General features: G+C 41.3%; 3 protein-coding genes across 4 annotated transcripts in view; 2 read left to right on the forward strand and 1 right to left on the reverse strand.

The window, feature by feature from the left end:
* Positions 1-1,417, forward strand: part of cdkl5 (cyclin dependent kinase like 5) — a 32,432-nt gene extending 31,015 nt beyond the window's left edge. The window contains exons 19-20 of the mRNA XM_080771991.1: positions 34-282; positions 465-1,417. Of these exons, the coding sequence (XP_080628117.1) occupies positions 34-282; positions 465-878 (663 nt within the window). The 3' untranslated portion in view covers positions 879-1,417. The remainder of the gene's footprint in view (positions 1-33; positions 283-464) is intronic.
* zrsr2 (zinc finger (CCCH type), RNA-binding motif and serine/arginine rich 2) overlaps positions 1-21,174 on the forward strand; it is an 80,733-nt gene that overhangs the window by 29,589 nt on the left and 29,970 nt on the right. The window lies entirely within an intron of this gene.
* On the reverse strand, positions 5,172-11,760 carry rs1a (retinoschisin 1a). 2 transcript variants are annotated; one of them, XM_080765588.1, is made up of 6 exons: positions 11,690-11,760; positions 10,781-10,806; positions 10,050-10,176; positions 7,038-7,179; positions 6,379-6,574; positions 5,172-5,607 (listed from the first exon to the last, which is right to left on the reverse strand). In XM_080765588.1, the coding sequence occupies exons 1-6, from the start codon at positions 11,739-11,741 to the stop codon at positions 5,452-5,454; spliced, it is 699 nt and encodes a 232-aa protein (XP_080621714.1). In that variant the 5' UTR covers positions 11,742-11,760; the 3' UTR covers positions 5,172-5,451. The 2 variants fall into 2 exon arrangements, with proteins under 2 accessions (XP_080621714.1, XP_080621713.1); XM_080765587.1 differs by having other exon boundaries at positions 10,754-10,806; positions 11,690-11,754.

The raw sequence follows: 21,174 nt of genomic DNA on the forward strand, positions 1-21,174 counted from the left end.
CAACATCTTGCTCATTCTTTGTGTGAATGGCAGATTCCTAGCAATGGGCAAGACCACATGTCCCTGCAAAGGGCGTCCAAATCCTCCTCTCATCACAGCAGCCGTCGAAAAAACCGTGAACGGTCCCGAGACAGAGACCGAGAACAGAGCCGGGACCGGGACCGAGAGAGGGAGCGGGAGAGAGAGAGGGAACGGGAGAGAGAGAGGGAGAGAGACAGGGGTAGGGAGAGAGAGAGAATCAGTGACTGGCCACCGGAGAAGCCAGTCGACTCACACTCTCAGGTGTGTGTGCTACAAAACTTGTATTTGTAAATGCAGTCTTGATTTGCTAATTTTTCAGTGTTGCTTGCCAAACATATATTTATTTACAGTCTACTTTATCATGTGATGAAGTAGCTATATTAGGACTAGTTGTATCTCTTTTCTCTCATCGCCATTTGATGTGTATATCTCTCTCCTGCCAGAGTCAGCCTCTGAAGTCTCTTCGCCGACTGCTCCATCTCTCCCCGTCTTCGTCCAGCCAACCCCAGCCTCCCCCGCCTCCTCCCCCAGATTTGCGCTTCCAGCCCCCAGTCCCGAACGCCCCACCGCCATCCTCCTCAAAAGGGGGGTATTCCGACGGAAGGGTGCATGCCGAAGGTAGGGGGCACAGCGGGGTGAGCAACTCTGCCCAGGTCAAGAGTCGTAAGGCCAGCTACCCACCGCTCCCAGGACAGATCGAGTCCAGCTGGCATGTGTCTGCCTTACAGCGGGTGGAGGGCGGGCAGTACACCCCCGAACAGCTGGGCATCAAACCAGGACAGAACGGACCGACCTTCACCCGCGCCTCCCGTTCCCGGATGCCAAACCTCAATGACCTGAAGGAGACTGCGCTGTAAAACACTGAACCACACCACCTCTAATCCGCCCCAGCCCCCAATCCCTGGAGACATCTTTTAGATTAGTGGTTCTCACACTTGTTTCAGTTTGATATGTTTTGGGGATTTTATCTCTGGGAACCCAATATACACTGTAATATCCTCAGTGTTTATTCAACTCTGAGAGCTTACAAAATGAACACTCAGAGGTACAAAACGGCAAGGGTCCAATTGTACCCCCTGTGGTCCCCGGACCAGACACTGAGAAACAGTGTTTTCGATGCAGACGTAATACACAGTGGACGGTACATGTTTACAGTAGAGACTTATAGGGACATGTACTAGCTGTGAACGTGATATGTCCAGAAATGTATTGTAGGTTTCTGTTGCCGCTGACGTCTCTGAAATCATTTACGGGCAAGACACAGACCAGTATCTTTTAACGATCAGCAAGGGCACAGACAATAACAGATCGAGGCATTTCCAGTTTGATGTAATACATACGTTACTGTGCTTAGTACATTAGGGCTGTGTCTGGTGTCCTTAGTCTCCTCCGTCCTAGCTCCTCTATCCTCACTCCTACAAGGTTATGTAAAGGAGGAAAGGACTGTCGTGCAACTGTCCATCTACACATCAAATTCTGATTACGCGCGAGTGGATTACTGGTTTTACAGGTTCAGTTTGTGTGCTCAAATCAAATCTACCTGCTCTGGAATTTGGCAGCGTATCTACCTTCATAATTATCATCTCTGTCGCGTGGAAAGTCGTCCAAAACTGTTACTCTTGGACCGTTGTGGACTATCAAAAGGAGCAGATCTTTTATACTTTTGATGCTTTTGTGTGACCCTGTAGTATGATCAAATAGGGCGCTAATTTACAACAACAAAAAAACACACAAACAGAATATGAAGATAAGACGTTTCTGGCTGCCCGACAGCAATGATACTGTATACCAGTTGTTTTCAACCCTTTTCATATCAAGGTCCATTATTTATTCGCCATTTGAGCCACAGACTTTTTGTTGAGATTCAGCCTCACTCGTTGGAATTTTGTCCCCAATACCATACTGTATTGATGTACCATAGGAGAGATAACAGGCAAATAACAATTATTTCTCTAATTGACTTCTTGTAAATTAAGTGATGCAGATGTTTAACAATAATTGAACTCTTGAGAGTGTAAAATGAAACCAAATGGATCCTTACAGGTCCATTTGGTTTGATTTTACACTCCCAAGAGGTAAAGCAAGGGTTCATTTGGTTACCAACTCATTTAGCTGGGGACCACCTGGAACCCCCTCAAGGACCACTGGTTGAAAACCACACTGCTGTATACTGCATATGCCCTTTCCTCCTTTACATAACCTTGTAGGAGTGAGGATAGAGGAGCCATAAGACAGAGCACAATAAGGACCTGAGATAAGGTACTATCTCCTGCTTCCAGGAAACAGCCCTCCATCTGCGCAGGCAGACACTGGCCGTCTGGCCTCTTGGCTGCCATGTCTGGCTCACGAGTGTCCAATAATGACTCGTGTTTTTTCAAGTACTGATATTTGATAATAACAAAAATAATTTATATCGATATTATTTATTAAATATGTATTTGTTTTAAATTCAAGGATAAAAGCTATAAATGACACAGTATGTAGGATATATGGGAATATAAAAAAGGTATAATAGAATTATTGTGTAATTGCAAGAGCTTTAGTTTCGACACAAAAAGAAATGTATAGATATTTAGGTGTTGCTAAATCAGTGTGTCACAAGGATTATCTGACTGAGTTGTCTCTTGTTCATCGCAATTTAATGTTCCTATAACAGCTTACGGTTACATATGGTCTTTTTTTGGTTTTTGTTTTATTACGACATGAGACCTATTGAAAAGCATTATTTCCACAAACCTGAAACTATTTGTTAATTGCTCATCTGAAAGTCAGTCCTTATACACCAAGACGCATAGCCCATCTGATAGCCTCTCATTCTGTTGTACACAACATAGATTCATCCATATGTCTCCAGAATAACTCTCATTCTGTTATACAGAACATAGATTCATCCATATGTCTCCAGAATAACACTGTCAATGTCAGGGTTTTGTGCCAAAGGATTGTTTGTGTAGAGGGCTTCATAGTACAACATAGTAGAGGTTAATCTGATTAACTGATCTAATTGATTATATACATAATACAGACAAAAGACAGATATAGATGACAGTTTGAAAGCAATAATGCCGACACTAATTATGGTTTATGGATACCATTAGCCAATCAATGGTTAACTGAATTGTTTCAAAATGGTGGCTAGTTTTGACTGGTGTGGATAATTAAGAAAATTGTCTACATACTTAACGGTAATTGAGATATGGCTGTGCAATACCTTTTCATTTTTATTTGTTCTTGAACACAACCTATTGGTCAGCTAAAAGAACTACAGGATCTGCATATCATTATTTGGACATAAAAGTGTTATTGAGATCACTTTCCCACTGACATGAGGCCTTACAGTGGATCAGTGGTTCTCATACCTTTTCCATTTGTACACTCAGAGTAACATACCTGTAAAAAGGGTCCATTTGGAACCCCCTCATGGAACCCTGAGGGTCCCACGTGGACCCCACTTTGAGTGTGTCTGACCCAGTGCTACAGATGGAGAAGTAGGTTTCACTGCAAAACTTACTGAGTGGTAAGTTAAACCTAAAATTGAAATTTACTTATTTATTTGTCAATTTCACAGATAAATTAATATTTCAGAATTGACTGCTTTATAGTGTGCCACACGTACGCAGTGAATGAAATGGAGATGTTTGGTCTGCATTCAAAGACATGAATGTGTTTCCTCAAGCTTCATTTGTTTTGTGTCTAAGGTCACATTCTCACCTAATACTTCGGTAGATGCGAATGGGCGGAGAAGTTGGGATTCTTGCATATTTAATTTGCTGCGGTTTGCCTTCACACTGGCTGTGTCAAGCGCAGCAAGGAAACGAAGCAGGGAATTTGATCTATGTGTTCAAATTCAATTCATAAACTATAGCCTACACAGTGAAATCTATGGTGTTAAAATTATACTCATAACGTGCATGTTTCGTGCCGTCGGGGACTGGACCTCTCTCTCTCCACGCACTGTTCCTTTGGGCATAGAGGCAGACAGAAAAAGTCCCTGGCCTAAGTCCCCACACAGTAACAGCACTCCATGTTTACGGCACGCATAGACATACAGACAACACTGCAGTGTTTTTATGTTTCCTTAAGCAATTGATTAATGTACTCGTCCTCATTTCGACCATGGGCTTCGGTCTTCTCATTCGACCACGTCTATCAACGGTAACGGGACATCTTTGCGCTGCGTAAAATATGCCTTCTCCGTCTCCAACTGTGTTTAGCTCCTCACCCGCCACATCATTTGCTTCGTTTCTTTTATTTGCTGCGGATTGCATTCACACATGCACAGAATCGTAATCCAGTGCGATTGGAAACGAAGTGAAACCCCCGTTTTTGGTCGGAGTAGAATGCGGTTCTTTGCATTTGAATTCGAATGATGCTTCACACCTGCCAAACGAAGCACACTTTCCGACAATGTGCAGCAGGATTCGTTTTAACCGCAGTAAAGCTTTCTGGTGTGAAGGTCACCTTAGTTTTTCACTCAGATGTTCCCCAGGCCACTGACAGAGTGTAAATAGTGTATCAGAAGAACTGACCATTCTACCTTAAAATGACAGAGTATAATAATAAAAGCCAACTGTACATTTTTGAACTGCTCCCATGGTCATTTAACCTCTAACAGGAATATAGTAGAATGTCCAATCTGCTAGAGCTAGTTACTTGGTGGGTGGGTGAGTGAGTGAGTGAGAGAGAGACTGGTTGCTTGCTTGGTTAGTTTGTTCAGATTGCATAACATCTACACAATACATTCTAGGACTTATTTCCATTGTCCTCACCAATGGATACGGTGAGTAAAAACACACGACAGACTCGACAGTGTTACAGTCTGGCTTTATTTACACTCCAAACTAGGGCTGGGTGATATGACATGACTTTTGTGTCGATTACAGTTAATGAACGTCGACGATTAAAATAAAAATAAAATACAGTTGTGAGCTTGTAGATCGGCTATTTGTGTATGCCACCATTGTACAATGAAGTATAATACAGGCTTACGTTTAGAGTCTAAACTTTAGACTAATCAATTTAGTCGATTAGATTTTTTTATTTTTAGATTAGAGCAAGTTTAATTCAGTTATTGGTTCTAAATATGGGTTTCAATATATTTTCAGTCAACCACTGTACCCCAGCATCCCTATTCTGGGGGGGAACATTCACCTAAATAGCATATCTACAAGCTCACAGCTGTCAGCTAGTGACCTTGTAGATCTTCTATTTTCGGCACATTTTATGCAGATCGGGGGGGGAAGTGCACCAATAAGTGAAACTCAGGTCCATTTTACGAAGTGTAGATGGTCTAAGTACTCAATTGCCAAGCCCTACTTAAAACACAATCTTCTGGTTCACGGCTTGCAATGAAGGCTCAGGTGTAGGTTTGGGATGGACAGGGCCGGCAGGGGGATAGATTCAGTTGTAGGTTTGGGATGGACAGAGTATTCAGGTGGCGCATTTGCTCATGCAGAGTAGGAGCTCCATGCGCAGGGCGATGCGTGTGTGCCACCCCAGTGGAAGGATGCGGATGTACTTCGCCACAATGGGCGGGCGCAAGAGGTTCTGCACAGACGAAGTGCGGTCTGAGTTGCCATAAAAGACCTGCATGGGTAGAGAAAAAGAGAACAGGGATAGGACATATTTTAGGTCAGTGGTTCGCAGACAGGGGACAGGTCGGGACACATTTTTGGGTAACTATACCTTTCTCTGTTTCTTCAAAATGAAAGGGGACTTTCACCAAGTGTCAGTGTGATAAGATTCCTGAGACTAAATCAGAATTTGCTGTCAAGATTAACACTGGGCACAATATCCACTGTGACTTAACCGTCTGCCCTCCAGGATGAATTAATCTATCTATCGTACATTGCCAAGGTTTCAAGAGCCAAATATCTGTAACCGGATGTTACAATGACAAAATGCTGTATGTATGTGGTGTCTTGACCGGTTGTTGTTCTCTCGGTCGTTTTCACCAGAAACGACATTCATTGTGCAGATTTGGAGATACAGGCCATTGAAAGCAGCACATATAGTGCAAGTGGATCTTCAAAATGGCCGTGGCCACTGTCCCACTTTGACTGTTATGCTAACGAGCGGCAGCTAACGATTCGATCCCTAAAAAACCCTGGAAAACGTAGCCTACGGTTCTGGCAGGCTATAGACGATTAATTTAATCCTACAGTCTCTAAAAATCTATAGACTATGATAACTAGCGGCAATTAAGTAAGGAAGCATAAACAATATACATATAAAGACATTATTATTCTACCCTTCTGAAAAATCAACACAAACTAAAACATACAGTATGTGACAAATGTCATTCTGAAAAAGTTTCTTGAGTGTGTGCTTTAGTTTTTTTCTCCCGTACACACTGACCCTGTTGTTTCCAGTCTGGTCCTTATAGTAGACCCAGTTGAGGCGTTCATCTGTGCGGTACTGAACACTGTACTTGGTGATCCATTCATCTGCATCACAGCGGCCCTGCGTCATGATACCTGACACAATCAGCACCTCCAGCAGGTCGATCTGCACCCACTGGCTGTTGTCCTGGAACTTTGACAGCCATGCACACCTGGACACAAGCAACAACGGTTGACTTCAGACACTGGCTTAGCAAGCATTCACGTTAAGTTAACCACCACATTAAATTGCAATGACAACATATGGTGTGTGACTTTGACACCTGTTTCACAGTGCAATTGATGTAAAAAATCCTTTAGATATGTTTGCCATTTAGAAGTATATATAACGCTTAAGTGTTTAATACTTAAAATATACAAAACAATAAAACAACAAATACTTTGGTCAAAAAAGTTTAAATGTCAAGATCACAATCAAGATCAAAGTTATATTGCATAAATTGGAAAAACAGTTTTTTTTTGTTTTGTTTTTGTTGGAAAGTAATATCCCCTTTCCCTTGTAGGACAGATGCAAATATTTGATAGTTAGGAACCAAATGTTACAAACCCTTAAAGGTCTGTACAAAGAAATGAGATGAGAGTGTACAAATGGAAGAGTTGTGGGGTCATACTTACCCAAATCCCTGGCTGTTGAGTCTGGCTTTACTAGGGACCCAAGAGGAGAACCAGCCAGTGTATTGGTCCAGGTTGGAACAGGTCACCTGACTTGGACTCACAGAACCGGACTCAAAGCCCAGTGTTCTGTGATACGGACACTCTGGAGGCAAATCAGAGAGGTTAATTTAAATTAGGACAGAAAAATACTACAGCATAATATAATTCTCTGTAATGTCAAGTAACAACAGTACATTACAAACAGTACTCTCTAAATTCTCTCTTTCCATTTTCCCCTTTCTTACTCCTGTATGCCTCCATGCACGCACGCACGCACACAGGCACAAGCACGCATGCACACACACGCACTCGCACAGAAGCACCCACACCATTCAGTGTGACCCATATCCAACCCTAAAAGCATGCAGTTTAATTCTCCACAGTCAGAGATCAGTGGTGTCCATTATGGCATCAAGCAGACAGATGGTCAGGTTCTGTCACCACACAGCATTAGCCAACTGCTCTGCCAACCTGTCAGCCAACCATTTACTCTCTCACTTCCCAGCCACGTAAGCTGTCTGCTTCCCCAGCCAATAGTAATAATAATAATAATAATATAAACACAAAATTTCCTTTTACCAATATAATTAAATCATAATAAATAAATCATAATAAATAAAAAATATAAGTAATAATAAATGTACTTCTGAGTTACTTGAACGAGTCTGAGCAAAATGACCCACTTGAAAACGAATAGTGTCCAGAATGGTGTCTGTCTACAAGAGTAGATAAAATATATTTTTGGAAACCTCATATTTCCAAAACTGTTACTTTTCAGATTTTCTGAATTCAAATTCAAACAAAGGTATCAAACGTATGATCAGGTAGGGCATTCATTTACCAAAAAACACAAAATAAATATGGAGATAAGAGGCATATGCCCGACAGCAAATATTTGGTTTCTCAAACACCAACTTACATAGTGTAAAAGTACATCATGAATTAAAAAGCCAATCTATAAGGTCACAGCGCGTAACAAATTAGCAATGCCATACGTTGTAGCCGCGTCATTCGAAACCTTGCAAGGACGCGCTGTGATTGGCCAGTAGCCACTTTACAATTGTAGCCTAGTAGATCTAATACCATTTCTGAAATTATTTTGAAAACATGCTCTGTTTTACTTTTTTTCATTTGAAATCATTATTTCTTTTTGGGAAAAATATATACATATTTACTCACGAGTCACAAGCAATGTGTCCGCAACCCAGAAATGGGTCCCGAACCACCATTTGGAAACAGTGTAACGAGACCATCTGGAGCATGCATTTCCTGCTGCTCTTTTGTTTACTATATGTGCTTGCCTAGAGCTTATCTGATGCAAGGTCATATCCTGACTAATCTCAGCATTACAACGTGTTAAGCATCACGCTCTGGTCCAGTCAGAAGCTACAGCACGTGTGTGCATAACAGAAATAAAAAATAAATATTCTGCACTTAAGTCTTGACAGTCGTTTGCCGTGTTAGTGTTAAGTGGTAAGATGAGTGCGCCGCGTGCATTTTCAGAGCAGATCAGTCAATCTATCGTGTTCTAGCTTGAATCAACGTAGTATACTTTAAGTTCCTAATTGTTCGGTAACACAAATAATATTTTTTATATTAATGTTTATCAAAGTGTTTGGCCAATTTGTTGAGGGCCCACTTCCTCACGGGCATCCCACATGCTGGGAAAGCCAGCAGGACTATAGTAAGGTGTATTAGAGCTGGCAGGTTGCACTGAGCCACACAGGGACTGTCACTTGCTCCATCACATCCTGTTTGCAGCTTTTTTTTGGTTGTGTTAGTGTGAGGGGGATGCTCCCTCTATCCTGAGCCCTGTAATCTCAGCATCATGTTCTAAGAATACGATTATCTGCCACGCTGCTAGACTGACAGCGCACGCACGCACACAGGCACGCACGCGCGCAGGCACGCACGCACGCACGCACGCATGCATGCATGCACAAATAATCAATTCTAAGAATGATTATCTGCCATTAGCCTGACCTAAACTGACACACACACACACACACACACACACGATGAGAAAACCCTATAGGCTTGGAGCACACTACATGGAAAGGTGGATAGTCCGTCGTTACAAAAAAAAATTAAGCCCTATCACCTGTAGATCAGATAATTTATTAATTTCACTGTTTAATTATTTTGAAAAATGTTTAACATTTGATACCAACCTTTAATTCGTTTTTTATCAAAAAAGGGATATTTACTAGCTACCCATAAAAATGGGTCTGTGATAGAAAAAGTGAGGCATTAGAGCTGATCATTGGAGCAGCACTACATTGGGCTTAGAGGAGACTCAAAGGAGCATGTAATGTCCTGTGGCGTCACATCTGTGGTCCAATTGCACACGCACGCACGCACGCATACACACACGGAAACCAGTAAGTCGCCTGAGGGCGAGAAGCAAGGTCGTGTGCACGCATCCGCCTGGGTGCATGCGTGCGTGCACGCACCCAGGCGGTGCTGGGCGAGCACTGGCGCTTTGGAATGGGGGGTCAGATCAACATATCCGCCTGGGTTACAGCAGACTGCTGGGCGAGCGCTGGTGCTTTGGCATGGGGGTCAGATCTTAATTTTCGGGCCTGTTTGAGAACTCTAGTTTTCGCCGGCTGCCGGGAGCAGCTGCACTAATAACTTTGGGGCAGGCCCGTCTAGAGTTTGAATGGACAGGTATCAGTCAAAAGGGAGACATCGAAGAGGAAGGATGGATGGGGAAGGATCAACATTTGGAATGTCAGAACAGGTCAGCTCCATATATGGAGGTCAGATGTAGAGTTGCTGGCCAATATTTCTGACATCAGGATCTCCTGATGATGTCATGTGCCCAACCAACAAACTGACGGGAAATGCACGATTCCATAGTTAACCGCGCGCAACCTTTGGTCGCAAATTAACACTGATTTGACTGTGACTAGAGGGACAGTGAATGAGTAGACAGCTTGTCTAAAGAGAGCAGTAGAACCATGTTGTTACCTGGCATGCAATCTATGCCCCGCACGATGGAGGAGCCCGTTGCCGACGCCATGGACGGGAATTCAGTGGGCGATTGTCCTTCATCACAGTCACACTTGCAGCTCCTGCTAGTCCACACCTCAGACAACTGAGACAAACACGCACACGCAAACACGCGCATGTGTGCGCGCGTGCACACACACACACACACACACACACACACACACACACACACACACACACACACACACACACACACACACAAACAACCACACACACACACACACACACACACACACACACACATTTTGTACGTCTCTAAATGTTTTCATGAATTGAACAAGGTGGACCCTCTTGTAAACAAGTGTAATGCCTTATTGAGTCGTCCACTCACAGTTAACAGTCTTTGTATTGAGTTGTGCTTGAAATGCACTGTAATTCTGCAAACTGTTAATAAATATTTCAATTAATCAATCAATCACACACACACACACACACACACACACACACACACACACACACACACACACACACACACACACACACACACACACACACACACACACACACACACACACACACACACACACACACACACACACACACACACACACACACACACACACAGCAGTACATAATAAGAATGTTAGCTGTTTTAAAAAAAATCTGAAACTTTCATTTAACACAAAACAGCACAAACGGCTTTAATAAGTCTATTCACTAACATCTCCTGATGGTAGGTCTCCACCTACCTCTTGAGCCTGAATGCTGAACAGCACTGTACAAACAGAAGGACATCACAGAGAGAGAGAGAAATGAAACTGTAGCTCCATACAGCACATAATGTAATACACGAGAACACATTTAATACATACATGAAAAACATGATGTCAAGAGCAGCAATGTTTTTTATTGCATATCTGAGTTTTGTCTGACCTTTAGACCTTTTGTCTGTCATTTATAGGCCTATCGTCTGTCGGGTGGAAACCTCATTATGTTCAAAACTGATACTTTCAGGATTCTAATTCAAAAATATCAAAAATAGTACATTGACAAGCTCAAAATGTGTCGCTTCGCGCAGTGTTTCAAGCTTATATTTGTATTGTAGAACTGCAATGTTTTATCATTTTGTGTGATGCTCGGCAACAACGATATAATATCCAGATTCTAATTGTAAAAGTATATTACTCAATAAAACGGCATAAAGACATTGGAAAAGACAGAATCCAACAGTAATGCTAGAGACCCAACAGTTAATTGAACTACTTTATATAATCACTTATAAACAATAATCGGTAATCGACTTTAATAAAAAAAAATATATATATATTTTGGAGAAAATAATTAAAATTTAACTTTTTTCTTTCACTTACATTTTTTCCCTTTCAAAATGAAAATAACAGAACTACAAGCTCACGTGTCAAATAGTGATGTGTTGTGAGCTTGTATACTGCCATGTTCAACATTTTTGAACTACAAAACAGAGATCAAGTGGCTAATCACACTAATAAAAAGTATTTTAAAAAGAATATATTAAAAAAAGATCGGATCAAAATTTGGTCGAAAAACTGTAAAACGGAGAAAAACGAATTAATTGAAAAGGTAATGGAGGAAATAATTGCTAAGAAGATAATGGCTATAGTTGCAGATTGGCTGCCTACCGTTAGCAGCCAGCAGTACAGCTAGAAGGATCCCTGGCATATGGAGAGGCATCTTTCACTCAGCTTCACCCCACACTAGACTGTCTGTACAATGACTGAGCAACCCAGCCAGCATTATATACACAGTGGATTACAGTAATCCACAGCACTGGGTGGGTTCCCAAACTGTGGGTCTGGGACCCATTTTAAGCCCATTTTATGGGTTGCGAGGAACTATCCCATTATTTTAACTTTTACGTTTACATTTATTTTCTCCAAAAGATTAAAAATAGATATTATACAGTATATATATATGTGTGTGTGTGTGTGTGTGTGTGTGTGTGTGTGTGTGTGTGTGTGTGTGTGTGTGTGTGTGTGTACTGTATATGACATGACAAAATAAAACAAATAGTGACTTGCAGTTTTGTTATTTTCTGTCTTTTTTTAAATGCGGCTTCATAACATTTGTTTGTAAGGCCAGGTCATAAGAAGACACCAAATTATTTATTTTGGGTCACAAATTGAAAATTGTGTGAATTCCTGGGCCCTGATCCACAGGAATATAATGGTAATACCCTCATGAAGCTCTCATCTTGTCCGCAGAGAACATAAGTTATGTGCAGAAGATGAATATATAATATAAAGGAGTGGGTGGAGCAATATGAGTGTGTGTGTGTGTGTGTGTGTGTGTGTGTGTGTGTGTGTGTGTGTGTGTGTGTGTGTGTGTGTGTGTGTGTGTGTGTGTGTGTGCGTGTGCGTGTGTGTGCGTGTGTGTGTGTGTGTGTGTGTGTGTGTGTGTGTACTGGGTCTTGTGACCCATACAACAGGCCAGAAGGTGTTTGCTTTGTACATTATCAAGGGCAATAAAGTGTAGACTTTCCAAATAAAGTTCATTAAATAAGAAAATGCAACATCAGTAGGTCTTAAGTCTAAAACAGGTTGTGTTTGTTGCAACTGATATTGCAGCCCTTCTCAATTCTTACTGTCTGGTACCATGCCTGCTATGCCCCTCTGGAATGTGTTTTTCTCCTAGCTTTTAGTGTGTGTACGTGCACTAACTTTGTCCTACACAAACATTAAATTCCCATTGACAATGAATGGGCAATTTTCCGTCATAGTGTAAACACAAACATTGCGTAACACAAACATTGATTACGAAGGCGCGGACGCAATTTGTGATTGGCCGTAATGAGATGATGTACAGTATGATAAGAGTGCTCCTCACTTCACTCCTCACCAACACCAACCGTAGAGCATACATAACCCCGGACTGCACTGTTACACTGCACTGGTTACCCATAAAGGCCAGAGTAGATTTTAAAATCCTTTTAACTACTTTTAAAGCACTTCATGGACTGGCCCCACTTTATATCCCTGATCTTTTAACCCCTAAGGATAATGTGAGAGCTCTCATATGTCCTCGGATAAAGCCACGGCCTCTTAAAAATCCCGGTGACCAAGCGTAAGACAAAAGGTGACAGGGTTGCTCCTACTCTGTGGAATGCCTTTGCCTTTGGCTTTAAAGAAATGCAGTCTGTCGACAGTTTTAAAAAGCAGTTTAAAAACGTTTTTGTTTCGTAAACATTTTCCCCATGTTGTCACTTGATTTTCTTCGACAGGTCTGTTATGTTTTGTTTTAATCCTTGAGTATTGACTGTATTTTTTGCATTATTTAACCTCATTGTTTTTATATTGTGTCCACTGTACAGAACTTTGTAACCTTGTTTCAAAAGGTGCTTTAAAAATAAAACATACATACTTAATTACTCACTTACTTACTTACACACGGGTGTGATTTTTAATGAATAAAATGGCTAAAGGGAAAATTGGACCTTGAGCTCATTATTCTCAAATGATAACATTTGAAACATATATTTCCTTTTCTATGATGAATATTAATGAAATAAACTTAGGTTGAGTCATAAACACCTACCTTTTTCCTACACATCATAATCTTTTCAAAAGTCTTCTTTTTAAAAGGAGCTAAATTAACACTGATGGTCCTGCTCTATGAAGTTCAGTACCTAAAACAGCATGTGCACATTAGAGCCGACAGGCGCGGCCAAAGACAGCTGGTGGATGGAAAAGAAGCTCCACCCACGCGGCAGGTTGCAGCGTCGGCCAGATTCCCTGAAAAGCTTGCCCCAGCGGCAACCGCGCCTGTTGGCTCAAGTGTGCCCATGCTGAAATTGGTTCCTTGAGGGGGGGTCCTGTAACTCTAACAAAGTTTTTTTTTTCAAATATTTTTTATTAAAGACAAAATAGCACAATCAAACATGTTAACGACAACAAACAAACAATCCCACCCACCCCTCCCCCGGGACCAAAGATGCCACAAAATGCACACCTGTGCCAAGATTCCTACCACTGTGCAATAGGAAAATAAAGTCAAAATCATGTCCTTGACCAAATCTGCAATGTAATTCTAACAAGTTAAATGTACCAGTACATGTGGTTACATTTGTACACAGTTATTGGAATCCTTGAAATAAAATTAAAATCACTCCCGTGTGAAGTGAGGGGCACTCGATCTTATCATCATACGTCATCATACTGTACATCATCTCATTCTGGCCAATCAAATTTGCGTCCTCACTTTTGTCTTCAATGTTTGTGTTTACACACATTTGTCTTCAATGTTTGTGTTTACACAGACCCTCAAAGCTGGACATTGGAGGGGCTAACGCCCCTCAAAAGAATCACACTTTTGTGTGAAGTGAACATTGACGTCTTGCGTCATCAATGTTTAACTGCTGCCCTAAACAACAATTAAAAGTCCAGAGAATTTGTTGCCATTTGATTGTTGTTAAAAGTGCTCTAAAAACAAACATTTAAAGTCAATAGACTTGGCTGCCATATGACGTAATTTCAAAACACAGGCATTGGAGCTAGTGCCCCTGAAAAACATTTGAGAACCAGCCTAACAGTAGCCTCGATAACCAGGCTTTCATTTCGTCTGCGCCCAACAGTAACGGTCCATGTAACTCAGGTTGCAATCAAGCCTAATTGCACAAATCTGTTTTCAATTGAACTTCTTCACCCCTCTCTTCATTCAGTTGCATTAGAAAAGGCCACATGTCCAGTCACAGGCAGTGTAGCAGTTTGTGTTTCAATCCTGTATTTACACAAGGTCCTGTATTGTTACGTCTTGTGTACAGGTAGCCTACCTTACCTACGTCACTCAGAGACAACACCACTAGGTTCTATATTTGTTTCATGTGTACAGGCACATGAGTGCAGCACCATGAAGGCTCCTGTAAGAAGAACAAGATCAAGGAAATTGAAAGAACCAAAGCAACGATGGCTTACTCCACCTTCATCTACAGAGATTAAAAAGAGGTCAGGACAACAGCATAATAATTCTTCAAGAAAGATTTGAAAGTAACAATTTGTTCCAAATCTGTTACCCCATTCTCATTCTGCTACAAATGTGCATACATGTTGTTTTCCTTCCACCAAACTTGATGTATCTAGCCTAAGGGTGTTGTTGCAATTGGAACATGAAAGGCTTCATTGTTTCATATCCATAAAAATGTTATACCGGTACTTTAATGGTTAAAGGACCACGTCACCCTCGAGCCAATATCTTCCTATAATTGGTCTCACTAAATGCTCATAAAATGGCACTTCTGTTCTGTGTCTCAGAGTAGGGCTGTGGACAGTTCATAAACCTTCCTACCAGTGTCATCAGTAGGCAGGTTTGGTGATTTGATTTCAAACTTATTTTTTTAATGCAAGAACAATGACTTATAGTTCAGCAAGCATGCTAATATTCTAGCAAAAGAGGGGAGGGGCTGTAGTTTCTATTGAAAATGGGTTAAGTGCTCCCTTTTAAATGAATGCTCTGGGTTTAGTGTAGCACATGAAAATGATATCTTCCTTTATGGGGTTCCAGGTTAAAGTATAAACTCACCCCAAAAAGTCCACCCTGAATACCTAGTGAAATGTCTCTCCCCACAGGGTGGTTCTGATACTGCAAGTCATCCTAGAAGAAGTGGAAGAAGACCAAGAGATGCCAATGTGGTCGTTTAAAGAGGACTCCCAGTCTCTGGCTTCAACTAGTGAGCTTGGAGACTGTCAAAGACCAACAGGCAGATCCCATATGACTGGGAGACAATAGAGGCTAAGAAAAAACACACCTGCACACAATGAAATCATAGGATGAAATCCAAGCTAAACATGTTTTTATATTGTAATATTGATGTCAATTTTAAGTTACAGTATCATTAAAGATATATATTTTTATTTGTGTATATATTTTTGACCATGCTGTAGCTGGGACAAGAAAGGTCCCAGGTTTGATTCCTGCCGGCCACAATGTGTTGTGTCGAGGTGTCCCTGAGCAAACTAACTGCTCCCCCATGTGCGTCTCTGTGGGCAGAACTCAGCTGGGTGAAGCTCATTTCCCCCCCATGGGATGAAATGGGTCATTGTGGTCAGATTGGTGGGCTTTTTTTTGAGGCTCTGAAATTTCACAGCTGTTCAATCGCAATTCAATGTATATAGAACCACACATTTTTCTTTTTTTAACACAACATAGGAAAACAAGTACCACAATACGGACCGTGCAATGCGCAGACAAATACAAACAAAACGAGTACATGATTGTACATTACAGGTCACCAGAGTCTTTGTTATTCACTACCGTTCAATAAGGTACATTGAAGTGCAGTCTAGAAGGGTCCACTGTATCTAAGACTGGTTCCCATACCTTCGTGAACCCTTCCATGTTATTGTGGAGGAGATAAGTCAGTTTCTCCAGAGGAACCACAGTCATTACCACCAATCATCCAGTGTAGGAACGTCTATGAATCCAAAGCTTAAGTATAGTCTTTCTCGCTATGTATTATTCCAACCAATTTGGCGTTGTGTCTGGTCTTTGCACTGGATACCTTAGATGCTAGTACACACTGGAGATGTGACAAGTTCAAATTATATCCAATCAAGGTGTCCAGAGCTCATTCTTCACCTCATTCCAAAATACCTGTATCTTTGTACATTTCCAAAGCATATGTGCATATGTACTAGGGCTCAGGGCTGCAACGATTCATTGAGTAATCGAATTGATTATTCAATTAGTTTTCAACTAATTTAGTAATCGATTAATCGAATCGGCAACTAATCACTAGAGTTTTTTGCAATTTATCATAGATGATTTCCCACTTAACCATAGTTATTCCATTGTTAAGTGTAACTAAACTAAAGAGGAGTGAGCCATCTCTCTTCCCTTACAATCTGATAATTGTTGCACATGCACCGTAGCGACTGCATAGCAAAATATGACACAACGATTATAGTATCAAGAACAAAACATATGGCTTGAATATTTATTTTTAAATTACCTATTTGAGTTCAGAAGAGTACTGTTCCTTTTAGACTGACACATGTGTAGCTGAGGTGTCAGGTGTAGTGGAGGTGTCTAATGGCGGAGTCTGTGTAAAATTCTGAATTGTCTTTCTCTATCATTGCAACTCAAAATAGTAAGTGTATTTCCTATAATTGTTGTCCAAGTATTGTCTTCTATCTGACATTCCAAGTCAATCTGCCACTGCCTTCGAATATGATCAATTATGCCTCTGTTATATAGTTTAGCAAGCTGGTCCAGTCCCTTAATATCATGCCAGACCCTGAATACTGGGTCCTGACATGAGGCAGAGGGAAGAAAATCTGGGTTGGCCGCATGCATTTTGAGAGCTGTGTCCAGGTTGGATAAAGTCGTACCGTCTGTCAGGTGGAAACCTTATGTCCAAAACTGTTACTTTACAGGAATCAGATTCAAACATAGCAGATCGACAAGCTTTGCCTTGCATGGTTTCCTCCGCCATCGGTGTGTGAATGTATCAATCTAACCCTTGGATAAAGGCACTATATAAATGCAGTGGTATTTTGCTGGGGGCCCACCTCCCACAGATTGGGAGTGGCTGCACTAGGAGGGTATTGTGTTGCTCTATACAGCAGGTACATGCAGCGTAAGTAGCCTACAGTAGGCTAGCCATGGTTCACATGACAAGCGTCATGTGAACCATGACAGTCATGTTTCAGGGCTAACAGTAGGCCTACAGGGACATTAAAAAGGACTTGACCTCAAGGGATTAAAAAAACACATCCTCTGTCAACTGCTGGGAAAATGCAATCACTGCAGATTTGATGCAATTAACTGAAACTAATTAGGCAATGGTTGTTTATAAATTCATAGCTTGGTAGAAATATTTTGGTTTTAAGAGGTGTCCGGGTGTCCTTGAGGGGATTTCAAGGGTGTCTGGAGCTAAATGAACAGTTGACCCTATGGATACTTATTCATTAAGAGCTCTCACAATGTGATGTTGAGCTTGTAGATGGGCTACTTTAACACAAATGTTCTTGGTGATGGTGGGAAAGGGTATAGGCCTACTACGTGGTTTAAAAGTAGCTCTGGTCCATAGCTCTAATACCTTCATTCATCAAGCAAGTAAAAGTGCATGCTATCTTTACTTGAGTAAAAGTACAAAAGTATTGGCGTCAAAATACCCTGTAGTTCTATAGTTCGTTTTATAGGCCTATTAATCTAAATATGCAATCAAGTACTTCACTTGTTATGGAGAAAAATGCACAATAGGCTACACAAAGTAGGCCTTTAGCTTAGATAGTCTGATCCATAGCTCTAGTGCCTGCAACGGCAGAAATTGGGGCATTAGGGCTATGGACAGAGCTAATAAGTGACCTATAGTACACACGTATATAGTAGGTTATTTGCCAGTTTCACTGAAGTGGAGTAGGCTGGTAAAGCGTAAAAACATGGACATACTCAAAGTGAAAGTAGGTAGAATAGCCTGGCTCATAATTGTACAGCACGTGACATAATTATAGTTAATGTATCCAGGCTACTTTACCTTTCCATCACTGATGATTATGATGACGCGCTGCGCTGTATAGCCTACCCTACAGGCTCTCGTCGTGTGTCGTGCGCTGCTGTTTTCCCAACACGACTCACGAGACGAGATGAGGCATAGCATCATCCATCGGCGCTGAGGAAAGCCCTATGCTGGGACAGCCTGATTTATAGTCCTACGACATGGTGTCGCCGTCTGATAAGCGCCGCGCTGTGGGCTTGTAGCTTGTATAGGTAGGTCTGTTGTCAGAGCGCGCCACCGTCTTACGCAAGAGTATACAGGACAGGCTGAGTACGCAGAAGGGCTCTTGTTCCCCGAAGTATTCTCATCTGTAATTGTTTGCTCTCATTGTTTTGTGATTAGGTTAGAGACGAGTCACAGAAAGATAGCGTATTCATATAGCTCTTGCGATGCAACAACATTTCTGATTTTAGGGCCTACGGGATCGTGCGCACACACACAGGTAAGGCATAATTTAAACTCGGAACTCCCCTAGAACTTGAAGTACACAATGTTAAGTTGTTGTTGTTGTTATTGTTGTCGAATGTCGATCCACTCCCAAATAATGACAGCGTCAGCGTCCAATATATCAAATATCTTCAGAAGAACACATTTGCCATATAGCTGACGTCTGTGCCTTAAATCGCTTTTTCAAAGGGAACTATTTTGTATTCTGAAGGCAATTAGCTGGATAGCACCACATATAATTTCTGAACAATGTTAATACAGTGTGACAAACTTATAGCTAAGTCAATGGAATGGCTATACTTCAGGTCATTTTGCATACTGTAGGCCTATCTGTATTAAGGACAGACATTTAGGGATTTAAAATGACTATTGACTGAGTCCATCCAAACAGACCTATTCAGGGAGTCACATCATGTTACAGTAGCTTTTGATGTTATTTTATTTATTTTCTCTCTTTTTTTTGCAGATTTTATTGCTGAAATAGTCTATGTGACACTGGAGAGCTGTGATCCACTGTTACTGAACCTGCATGACCTCTGGGCCGTTTGGCTGATGTCACCATGGGCTGTGGCACCTCCATTGCTACAGAGCCCCTGGCTCAAAGGAAAGAGACAGGTAACTTTGTTAATTGTGTCCCCCAGTTGACCACTTCGATACTTATTCTGACCGCTTGAACATTGAACTACCGGTACTCCCATAAAGTGTAGAGTAGTGGTTCTTAAAGGAGTCCGGGGACCCCCAGGGGTCCTGGAGAGGGGGTTCCAGAGGGTATCCAGCTAAATTTGTTAATATAGCAATAAAATCAGTTTAACCACTTTTAAGTTTTAACCCTGTTTTATACATCAGCTTTTAGAAAATAGCAGATCTAGTGCTCACAACACATGCATGCGACATCTGCTATTTTTGAGGGCCGATAGCCCCTCCTATATATAGCTATAGAGATGTTTGTCCTAACACAAGCATTAAATGTCATTGACAATGAATGGAGAATTTACGTCATCTGAAGGTGAGCAAATCGTCTACTTTGTCAAATTCCAATTGACAACGAATGGAGACTTTACGGCATACTGTATGTGTCTGAGCAAATCGACATGTTACGTCATGATGATGTACGATGATAAGAGCGAGCAAATCATCTATTTTCGCGATTTTGTCAATTCCCATTGACAATGAATGGATAATTTACGTCATGTGTTGTACGATGATAAGAGCACCCTTCACTTCACACAGGTGTGATTTAAAAAAACACACATTCTATGGAGGTTACTTTTCAGATGGGGTGCTTGACGTGAAAATAGAAGCACTGGTGTAGATTATAAGTGAACCCCAAACCTCTATTGTCATCAGTTAGCCCTGCTCAGTATGCAGTGCAATGCATCAGGCAAGACAGGCATACATGTATGAACTGTTAAGATTCATATTAGACACCTTACATTGTGGGAGGTGTGTGTGGCACGCTACGAGCTTGTAGGTCTGCTATTTTTGAAAAATCGAAGAACGACTGACATAGAAACATAGCTTTTTCAGAAAACTGTCAGGATGTAGAAGACATTTTTAGAATCTGATCTCAGGTCAAAATGCGTTAAAGAACCACCATTCTTCTGTGCGTTAGAATCTGGTCTCAGGTCAGAATGGGTTAAACAGCATATCAGTAAAGTATTGCATTGTAATGTATACAATGGATGGATGGATTATTTTCTGTTGTAATATTTCAGCAGATATCTTATATCTCCTCCAGCTCCACATTGGGTGATGTCATCAACATGTTTGACAGATCGGTTTCCTTTGTTCTGCATCTCGCTCTCCTCTCCTGTTTTAATTTGTTGTCTCGGGGTCCCTTTCCATGTCCCCTGTGTCTTGTTATCTCTCTCTCTTTCGCACTCTGTTGCGCTTGATTTTATTCAATAATTATGACTTTCATCTGCTGAACTGTAGTTTCTTCACACAGATGATACTGCCAAGGTTCTCAGCCCGGCTCTGAGTAAGTAAGGCACCCCTCATCTCTTGAAATTTAGTTCTGTGTCACGCATGTGCATGCATGGTAATATCCTCAGTGTTCATTTAACTCTGGGCAATTAACCAGAAATGTATCTTCAATATTTAGAGCCATTAACCGACTTCATCTTTCTTAGGTTAATCGAAAAATCGAGAAGCCATTCTTTAATATAT

The sequence above is a fragment of the Protomyctophum bolini genome, assembly GCF_963924005.1.
Source record: "Protomyctophum bolini genome assembly, chromosome: 1".
In the NCBI taxonomy this organism is placed as follows: Eukaryota; Metazoa; Chordata; class Actinopteri; order Myctophiformes; family Myctophidae; genus Protomyctophum; species Protomyctophum bolini.